The sequence below is a fragment of the Culex pipiens genome, chromosome 1 (genome assembly GCF_016801865.2).
Source record: "Culex pipiens pallens isolate TS chromosome 1, TS_CPP_V2, whole genome shotgun sequence".
Classification (NCBI taxonomy): Eukaryota; Metazoa; Arthropoda; class Insecta; order Diptera; family Culicidae; genus Culex; species Culex pipiens.
Genome location: NC_068937.1, coordinates 94,975,984 through 94,987,126, shown reverse-complemented (window position 1 = coordinate 94,987,126; position 11,143 = coordinate 94,975,984). Strand labels below are relative to the sequence as shown.

Sequence of the window (11,143 nt, the reverse complement as noted above, 5' to 3'; positions counted from 1 at the left end):
TTAAACAGAGTACAATAGCGATTGTCACATTTCTTGAAAAAACATGACCTTGAAAGCAGATCATCTGTCAAACTCCGTGCGATTACCGATCAAGGCGATTACCGATCAAGGTGCACAGCTTTTGACAGTTGCGATACTAACCTGTGCCTGGGTGAAGAGGACGCGCCGTTTCCGCCGCTGGGCCAGCGGGAACTGCATCGGCTTCGTGTCCGTCACGCTGCACGCCGCCAGGCTGCCCATGTTGGACATGGCGTGGCCCATGCTGCCCCCGGCGGAGCCACCCATCAGTCGGGAAACTGCAAAAAAAAAGTGAGAAAGGTTGAAAAGAAAAATAAATTAGCTTTGCGAACGCAGATTCTCGGGTGAGATCATTCCAGTAACACACTTCTCACGGAAGGACTGTCAAGCTGCTGTCAACCTTCGGTTCCGTGCGCTAGCGCGAAGGGCACACATTTGCATTCCGCGGCCGCCATGTTTGTTTTCAGCAGCAGCTGCTGCTGCTGCTGATGGCGAAGAATTGCATAACTGTCATCGCAGCAATCTATGCCGCTCATAGCTCAACGGTATTCGCGCGTTTGCACACACACGGTCCTCACCCCTCTCCTCCCTCTACAGATCGAAGGTCCCACGCCACGTCATGGCGTACTGCGACGTACACGAACAGTTGGTTTCGGGAAATTTGCATTATTATTTTTTCGAGTGTTTGGTAAACTTTGATTTTATCGTTCCCGTATTCGTTTAGTCGCTTGTACACATTCTCCGGCTGTTCTTGCTGGCGGTTCCGCTTCTAAAACCAGCTGCCTTGGAGATTGGAAGGAGGCTGGAGGTTAGGACCAAACTACGCCGCCTGCCACATGTTTGAGCGCGCAATTGCCGTTAATTTATGCCGACGTTTTACCTCCGTGTCGGAGTGCGTGGAGCCAGGCGTTGGAGGTCTGCCAAAGAAAATAAAATGACGGCCTCGAGTCACGAGCCTAGACTCAATACTTGGTATCGATGCGAGGCATGGCAAGCGAAATATGATTTATCACGATTCCGGCGAAGCACATCTCGCAGCCACAAACAAAAGAATACTTTGTGTGTTTACATGCTAAATGGAAGGCTTTTGTTGGCTGACAGCTCGGTGCAATGATCTCCGGTCCCGCCCGACCTGACAGCGGGCCTCAATGAAACGTACCAATTGTGAGACGGGGCGTATGATTGACTAATTTACCTATTCATGAGCACGCGAGAAAGAGTTCGTAACGCGACCTGTCAAACTAGTCCGACATGCTGGCAATACAACCCTGTTTGAAAAATGTCGCACGTCGTGCGAGCTGTCGCGCGGTTTTGATTTTACCGTTTCGATATCGATTGGTCGAAAGGACGACAAACGGACGACAAACACTCGACATGCCCCGACATTGTTTTTTCCATCGATTTTCCTTCAATTTGACGTCACGATTTTCGTCGACGCAGTTTGACAGTTCTCTTCAGTTGGTCTTGTTTGTACTTGATCAAATTAGAGAAACTTTGAACCGAATCGAACCAGTTTACGTTGTTGAAAAGTTCGTGTGGATTTTTGCCGGTTGATTGGTAAGTTGTGTTGCTTTTTTGCGAGCGGTTTTATCACAGCAATATTTATATTCCAGATTTCCTGATTTCGGCCTTCGTGGTGGAGGAGGAGGAGAACGGGTCACATCGTTGCTCCGGCGGGCCATACCGGAAGACGGAAAGGGAAGCACCCGGTCTGTGATCGAGGAAGCGGATTGGTGTTTAACTTTCCGCGGGAGGTGGCGGTGCATGGTTTTTATACGGTGAGTTGTGTTTTTGAAACGATAGAGGAGTTGTGCATCCCATTTGGACGACGAAAAATAAATGAGGACGATGAAAGTGTGAGGGGGAGAGGGGTGAGGGGACTGGGAAATTTAAAACCTGAAACCATCACAAATTCTAAACAATAATTTTCTATTTTTTCAATTCTGATTCTTTTCAATTCCACAATTCAAATTTTCTAAGATTCAAATAAATATAAAATAATACAATTAAATGTATGGTTTCGTTCAAAAATATGATAAAAATTAAAAATTTATTAAAATAATAAAATTATTTCTATTCATTTAATTCTGTTAATTTCTTTGGTATTCTTGTTTATCTTTTAACCCTTTTACACGGAGTTCACACACAAATTATAAAATTATAAAATTATAAAATTATAAAATTATAAAATTATAAAATTATAAAATTATAAAATTATAAAATTATAAAATTATAAAATTATAAAATTATAAAATTATAAAATTATAAAATTATAAAATTATAAAATTATAAAATTTTAAAATTTTAAAATTATAAAATTATAAAATTATAAAATTATAAAATTATAAAATTATAAAATTATAAAATTCTAAAATTCTAAAATTCTAAAATTCTAAAATTCTAAAATTATAAAATTATAAAATTATAAAATTATAAAATTATAAAATTATAAAATTATAAAATTATAAAATTATAAAATTATAAAATTATAAAATTATAAAATTATAAAATTATAAAATTATAAAATTATAAAATTATAAAATTATAGAATTATAAAATTATAAAATTATAAAATTATAAAATTATAAAATTATAAAATTATAAAATTATAAAATTATAAAATTATAAAATTATACAATTATAAAATTATAAAATTATAAAATTATAAAATTATAAAATTATAAAATTATAAAATTATAAAATTATAAAATTATAAAATTATAAAATTATAAAATTATAAAATTATAAAATTATAAAATTATAAAATTATAAAATTATAAAATTATAAAATTATAAAATTATAAAATTATAAAATTATAAAATTATAAAATTATAAAATTATAAAATTATAAAATTATAAAATTATAAAATTATAAAATTATAAAATTATAAAATTATAAAATTATAAAATTATAAAATTATAAAATTATAAAATTATAAAATTATAAAATTATAAAATTATAAAATTATAAAATTATAAAATTATAAAATTATAAAATTATAAAATTATAAAATTATAAAATTAAAAAATTATAAAATTATAAAATTAAAAAATTATAAAATTATAAAATTATAAAATTATAAAATTATAAAATTATAAATTCGCAATTTTCAGTGTAAGAACGGGCCTTGACCGATCTTATGCACCAGGTTCCCGACGAACACGCACTGCCCTTACACCTACATCTCACCCTTGCTCTGAGTCAGTACGAGCAGCACGCTAGAACACGCTTTGAGTGTTCGTGCCAGGCATGCACACCTTCTTTTCCGGTTACGCATTTTAACTCGGCCGGGGGTGGTACAGTCCCGCCCGTGTGGATCAATCGGACCGCGCACTGGACTCCAATCCAGAGGTCGCCGGTTCGAATCCCGCGGCGGGCGCTCTAAAATTCTTTGTGTAAATATGGGTATTCGGCGCCGTCGCTCCGTGCCATACTTTCATACACATAGGAGCCCAGGGCGGCGAAGTCCTTGTAGATAAAAAGGAAGACATTAGTGGTTGGTACTAGCAATGGTGGCCGACAGCTATAAAGTCAACTTCGTTTTTTTTTTTTTCGGGGGTGGTACATTACGTAGGGTTTGATGTAAGTATAAGCGCCTAACCATTTATAGTGTGCCTATCAACTTTCATTAACGCAAAAACTGTTTTATTTTTAGTTTGAATTCAAAAACTAATTGTTATTTACTGTGTATTGTTTTCTCCTGAAATATTCCCTAATGTTAAGTCGTGTTTATCTGTTGATATTTCTTATGTCGCGGTGTTTTGTTACAATTTTCTGGACCTAAGCATGTTATTCAAAAGTTTACCAAAAGTACAATAGTAGTATTTGTGTTATTCCTTCAATCATTCCATAAATTGAGTAAGGGCTCGAACCTCACTTGTTGGAAAACAATAGACAGTAAAGGAGAATATACTTCATAAAGAAGCAATAGTAAGAGAATCATAATTGTGTGTTAAAAAATAAAAAGAATAAGCTTGATGTAGTAGATGTAGAAATAGGCAATAGTTAATAAATAGAGATAACAAACAAGCTTAGATTATTGTTATGATAGGCAAGATAAAAAATTATTTAAATGAATAAATAAAGAAATAAATCAACAAAGAATAGGCAAATGATAATTAGACTTGGTATCACTAGTACATAAGGGGAAGATTTATTTTAAAGAAAACACACAATTTGTTAAAGCAGCATTATTTGGGAAAAAAAGAGTGACAAGCATTGAGAGATACGAGAATCAAGAGTTGATAAAATCAAAACCAAATGGTAAACAGAAGAATTAGTGTTGAAGTACGAATCAGTAGATCAAAATAAAAATAGGAGATAGATGGTAGCTGAGAAAGATGAGAAGAGAAACCCCGTTGTGCCATGTTTCGGGTACATCCACAGCAGTTGACTCAACATACTGCGAATCAAAACAATACCGTCTACAATCACAAATTACTTCCCTTTCCCACATTGTCGCGCCCCTTTCTTTTAGCCGTCTCGACTCTGACCCGCGGTGGTCAAAGGTTTACGATCCGTTTCCACAGGCCACCAGCTAGGTCATCATGAAAACCAAGCCAACGTGGAGGTAAGAAAATAGGACACTCGCAAGGAACCAGAGCTATACTGTTCTGATCAAGATAATTCGGATGATCTAACAGAACTACGGATGTAGTTAGTTACGCTCCTTCCAGGATGTTCCTTACGTGGACGTCAACCGAAGAGCACGCAACAAGGTCAGTGCCATTGCATGCTCTTAGGTATCAATCCTTGGCCTGCTATAAAATTATAAAATTATAAAATTATAAAATTATAAAATTATAAAATTATAAAATTGTAAAATTATAAAATTATAAAATTATAAAATTATAAAATTGTAAAATTATAAAATTATTTGAATTTTTTTGCTGTTTTTTTTCCTTTTTTTTCCTAAAAATTTACAAGTTTAAATTGACCAATTTTTTTTTATTTTACATTGAAAGTCAAATTTTACATTTTTAGTTATGTTTTTGGATGATTTAGCCGAATGACGTAATCTTTTTTCAGGTAACCAAAAATATTCCAATCGAATCCTGCTGACAACCCAGCGTTTCCGTATTGTCCCACGGAACGGAAGCTGTAACGATCGCAAAAACACCTGCACTGGAAGTGCGTAAACCAACGTTGTCCCGTAGGCCATCAATCTGTGGGAATTAAATGGAAGCGCCGCTCCAGTGCCGTATCTACACGCTGGCGTCGACTCCAAAAGATGGCTGACAAAGTCCGGCCAAGATGCCGAAGCGACGAGATGAGCTGAAAGGCCAACCGGAAGACAACGCCAAAAACCACGTGAAGATCGCGACACACAACAAGAAAAATTAATGAATGTTTGTGAAATGGAGTGAAAAAGATTAATTAACAGAAAAAATACATCTAAAAATAATTTAAAACATTTTTTCTTTTATTTTTACTGCAACATAACCTAAAAAACAGCACACGACAAAGGCAAGACAACCTAAATAACAAAACCGTGCGACGTCGGTCGAATGTCGTACGACAATGTCGAACAATTTCGATGATCGATCGCACGACAAATACGACATTTTGGTGCAAAAACGTATGACATTCGTGCGAAAGTCGCACGACATTGTCGTGCGACGTCGTACGATTGCACGGACGACAAACGACGGACGTCCGATGGACTTTTCAGTCAGGGAACCAACTTGGGCAATTGAATTAAAAAGTTTGAAATTTCAATTCAGCGTGCAAGCCCGTTAAACAGGCCCGTAGCCAGGGGGGGGGCTACCGGGCTGCAGCCCCCCCCGAAATTTTTCCCAATTTTTTAAAATTGTACTACCTTAAAAAAATCTCAAAACAATGATTGTGTGTACTACCTTAAAAATAATCCTAATACAATGATTGTGTGTTCTCTCCACAGAAATAATTTGTAAGATAGTGAATCAAGAATAGATTGATCAAACTAAGTAATTTGCCTGTCCATTGCCGAGCTCAGTTTTCGTAGATTATGGATCCAATATTTAAAAATTGAGCTGCAGATTTGAACATAGTTCCATTCAGTAACGTTTCATTTATCTCGTAGTTTTAGCATTACATTGGTTAGGGTGGTCCAAATCTGGGCTTACTTGAGGCTACCCCCTAAAATCAAAGATTGACCCATCACTAGCCTAAGTTCCAAATTTGAGCTTTTTCTGACCACTGACCACCAAGTTTGAGAAAAATCGTCAAAATGTATGGAGAAAAGCAACTGTTTCAGTTTTTGACCTGTGGAAGGCGCAAAAACTACCCAGTTCTTACCAAATTTCATAACTAATATCTTCTTTAAAATTGGAAAAACTTTCCCGAAGACACCTTATTTTTTGGGTTTTTTGATAAAAAGTTATTAGCCTTCGAAAATAGCAATATCCGGGGCTACATAGAAATAATTAATTTTTAAACTCATGTCTGTGCTAGCTTGCCTGGCAATGCACTTGTTATGTTGCGCAAAAATGGTCATTTTCGGAAGCTAATAACTTTTGAGCAAAAATCCTTAAATCTCGTTGTCTTATTTTTGATTGTCGAACTTAAGTATGACTCCTGAAGAACCATAAAATAATTTAGAATTTTTAGATTCAAAGTGGCGGCCAAAATGGTTGCCAAGAAATATTGTTCAAATTTAACTCAAATGTGGTTGCAGATGCCGAATTGGATGTTAAAAGCAAGCAAATAAAAAAACGATTTCATTTGTTCATGATTCGATTATCCGAAGTCCTTCGAACTTTTGGATAATCGGCTAGTCGAATTTGGACTGCAAAATTAATAACCCTTCTTTATTTGCATTAAAACCCCTTATCTTTTTGAGGACCTTCATACTGTTAACAAATGATTTTTTCTACATTTTTCAAAAAATGCCATAATTTCTACAAAATATTCAGATTTTGTTTTCAAAATCGAAATCATTTAGAATGAAGAACATTTGAGTGAATTTCGACTATTATCAGAAATACACTTCTAATTTTATCGTTTTGGTTTTTAAAATATGGTTAGTAACATATCTGAGACCTTAGAGAAAAATGCTTGAAAAATATCTGTGTGTATTTTTTATTACTTTTTCTTAATCCTTTTTCCCGAATCCACTCGTCCAAAATGCTTACTTTTGGTCACATTTATTTGTTTCCACCGTAGCCACTCTCCATTTTTTATTTAATATATCAAAAATCGAAAGTTCAACTAAGTGAATCCTTATTATCAACTAATTTTCGCTTTGTGCATGAGCTTGCGATTTTTGAAGCAAGAAATAAAATGATAAAAATGTTCAAAATGTAAAAAAAAGAAGAAAATTATAGCTTCACGCAGAAAAATGTTTTGTAGAATCAGCCTGTACGAGGTTTGAATCAACAATTTTTTTGTTGAATATAATCAACGACGATTTTGCGTTGAAACAAACCTTGATTTTCTCAATTCCACAAAAGTCTTTTGTTGTTTCGAAAAAGCTGCTTTGACGTTTAGCGTTGATTCAACAAAAATAAAGATTTTCAAATCAACAAAACGTTTTGTTGATTCAAATATGCCTTATTTTTCTGCGTGTTGGATTCAAAAACTCAGAAATTAAATTAATTAAACATCATTTTCAAATTTTTAAATTTCTGTTAAATAATTCATTTTTAAACTTTTTCGTTACAAATTTTTGGATTTTATGGAACTTTTTCATTTCATATTTTTGGATTTTATGGATTAGAATTTCCATTTTGAAGATTGTGAGATATCTTTATTATTTTTTTTTAAATTGTATTTCATTGTAAATATTTTCCAAAGTTTATGTTGCCACCCTTTTAAAATTGGCCAAACAGCAGAGAGCAAATATAATATTTTTTTTGAAAATAGCTTCACAGCTTCAATAGAAATGGAAGTCTTATCAACTGAAAACAGTTATTTTTTTTATTCATAACTTATTTCGATTAAGTCCTTTTAGGAGCAGCGACAACAAATTTGAAATGTTTTTTCCTGCGTTGATAATCATGTACGACATGTTTGGGCTCGTTTAAAAATATTTGAAATTATTGTAACATTTCGTTGAACCGCGGCATTTTTTTTTTCACGAAAAAAGCTTTTCGCCAGTAACTAGATATTTTAAAAACTAATGAAGCAAAACAACTGTACTGATTTAAAGTGAGGTTTTGAGCATGAGCATGAGCATGAGCATGAGAGACCACCCATGGTTGTCCTTCTCCGTTGCTGAACAGGACCGTAATATCCTATCAATACAACCGACCATACGCTTGAACGATCTAATGGTGTTTCCCTTATCAACAGCATGTATGAATGCGCTGAAAAGATAAAACATCAAGATCATTAAAACTAGATCTGGAGCAAATAGGTAACAGTCGTTGGCCACCAACGGCGCCCGCCATGTCAGTTTGTAGATCTCGGGGGATTGGGACGGGAATGTTAGTTAGCACAGGTTGCTACAAAGGGTGGGTTCTATACGATATCCACACCCCCACGTGTGCCGGAAAACTACTTCTACTTGGGATTTTGTTAGTGGGTAAGGGTAATGGCCAGGATTCAACATAGAGGATGATGATGCGACCCAATAATCAATAAATTTTGTTTAATGGTGTGATGTATTATGCATTCTCAAGGCAAACAGTCGGAGTATGCGGATGAGACTATTCCCGGTTATTTGGTGTTGAGTTTAGCATAAATGATTCAATCTTAGACAGCCGGCTGTGGAAAGATAAAACCAACTAAAATGCGAAAACGCGAAACCGCCCGGACCGAAATACACACACAATCGGGGGGACAACAAAGACGGCAACGGCATCGAAAATCCTGCGAGATGACCGCGACGCGCACCGTTCAAATTCTCCAAAGCAACTGTCAACATCGCGAAATCGTCCGGGTCGAAATACACACACAATCGGGGGGAAACAAAGACGGAAACGGCAACGAAAATCCGGCGTGTTGCCCGCGACGCGCAACGTTCAAATTCTCTGTACTGATTTAAAGTGAGGTTTTGAAACACTTTTAAAATGATAAACCAATGGCTTGTAATTTATTTTTTTTATATTTTTCATGGTTTGCTCTACCCTGTCGACTTTGGTCAGAGTTTAGTAAAATAAAGTTTAGAATAATATTTGCAACGGTGTAATGGAGTACCCGACGCGAATGGTAGTAAGCAATGTATTTCTAATGGAGCGAACTGTCAAACTACCACTCGAATCGGGTATTCCATTGAGAATTTAAAAATTTTACTACTTTTAAATTTCTTAATTTTAGATTTCACCACCCTGGGCTCCTAAGTGTATGAAAGTATAGCACGGAGCGACGGCACCGAATACTCGTATTTACACAAATAATTTTAGAGCGCCCGCCGCGGGATTCGAACCGGCGAACTCTGGATTGTGAGTCCTGTGCGCGGTCCGATTGATCCACACGGACGGGATTGTAACAATTACACATAATAATTTAAAAAAAAACAGAAATTCAACAAAATAAATCAAAAACTAAAAAATAAATAAAATAATCAATATTAAAAAAAATATCAAAATTTTAAAAAAATACTATTATTGTACCATTGATTATTGTAATGACTTTTCTCTTATTTTAAACTTAATTCTGAGCAAAAACCAAAATCCATTCTTAACATATCCGGCATTTTAAGATTCAGCGTTTTGACAGTCGGCTTCATGAGGCAATTCTTCAATATTATTTTAGCGAATACATTTTTTTTAAACGTTATTCTCAGTCGCATTAAAATAAACTAATCAAAATCTCATCAACACATAAAAAAATATCAAATGCCACTTTTTGTTTCTGTTTCTTTTCAGCTGCGTACCGCTAAAGCAAAATCTTTCCGTAAATCTTTTCTTGACTGTTTCTTGAGCATTTTTTGTATGGAGTTTTAAGAGTCTCCGTATACAGGACTTTTTTTTAATTTTCATTTGAATGGTTCTTGTAGCAAAATTCAGACTAAGATTAGATTTACTGGAATAATCTACTTGGTTTAAGAATTATTACATAAAGTTTTCTTTACTTTTAAAACATCAAAAATTTAAGATAACAATTACACATGATAATTTTAAAAAAATCAGAAATTGCAAAATAAAAAAAAATTACAAAAATAATAAAATAATTAATGCTAAAAAATCCTGAATTTTTATAAAAATAAATTTGAATCATTTCAAAATAAAGATATTCAATAAAAAATATTCAAACATTTCAATAAATTATGTTTTTTTAATCTTAATTTTTTGATGCTTCAAATATTTTTATGTTTGAATTCTAGTGCAGACTGAGATTAGATTTACAGGAAAAATCTAATTGATTTATGAGTTCTTACATACAGTTTTCTTTACTTTTAATTTAGCAAGGTTTCTTAAATATAAAATTTCTAAACCATAAAATGTGCAGGATTTTGTTCCCAAGTCAAGATATTTCTTGAATAAACATCGATTCTAATAAATGGTTACAATTCTATATTATTCAACAAAATTTTTATTAGTTAAATCCCAGAAATCCAAAAAAAAGATTTCATTTGTGTTTTTTTTGTTTAGAAAGATACAGAGAGTCTTTTCTATAACCAGCTCAACCAATTTACTTTTACATTATTTTCCTCCTTTATCTTTTAAAATCATATTGGTTGTCAACACTTATTTTAAAAATTAATTCAGTTTTGACAGTTATTTCAAAATAAAAAAAAGTAAATTGAAGATTTTAATTTGTTAATCGTGTTCGCATTTATAATTTTTATCTTGCAAGTTTATTTTTTATTTCAAAAAGATGTGTCTCAGGAACTAATAGGCCAATCTCCAATAGTTCTTAGTCCTTACACGATAAGAACAATACAAATTTTGCTTGAAGTTGCTGTTATATCATTTTCATTGAAAATACTTGCTAAACAGTTTGTACACTATTTTCAATAAATTTGATAATGTTAATTTTTGCGTTTTAATGAAATAAGCACTTCAAAGCTTACTGTGCATTTATTTTTTTTGCCGATAAAAAAATAAATTATTTCTATGAATTCATAGAATTAAAAATATGTTGACTCTGGATATCTCTGGATAAGAAAGTCTTTAAGCATTTTTTGATACTCGTTGGTTGAAATTTAACGGTTTATTCGATCGGATAATTTTTTTTTGTAATTTCAAAGATAAGCAACA

At 33.5% G+C, this 11,143-nt stretch overlaps 1 protein-coding gene and 1 long non-coding RNA gene across 3 annotated transcripts in view; one reads left to right on the top strand and one right to left on the bottom strand.

Annotated features, from left to right (window-relative positions):
• Window positions 1–11,143, bottom strand: part of LOC120424039 (homeobox protein Nkx-2.4) — a 46,135-nt gene that overhangs the window by 26,670 nt on the left and 8,322 nt on the right. For both annotated transcript variants that reach the window (XM_039588063.2, XM_039588064.2), the window contains exon 3: window positions 142–296. In XM_039588063.2, the coding sequence (XP_039443997.1) occupies window positions 142–296 (155 nt within the window). The remainder of the gene's footprint in view (window positions 1–141; window positions 297–11,143) is intronic.
• Window positions 1,421–5,673, top strand: LOC120424041 (uncharacterized). Its single transcript, XR_005606304.2, has 3 exons — window positions 1,421–1,575; window positions 1,632–1,796; window positions 5,049–5,673. It is a non-coding gene; the product is annotated as an uncharacterized LOC120424041 (long non-coding RNA).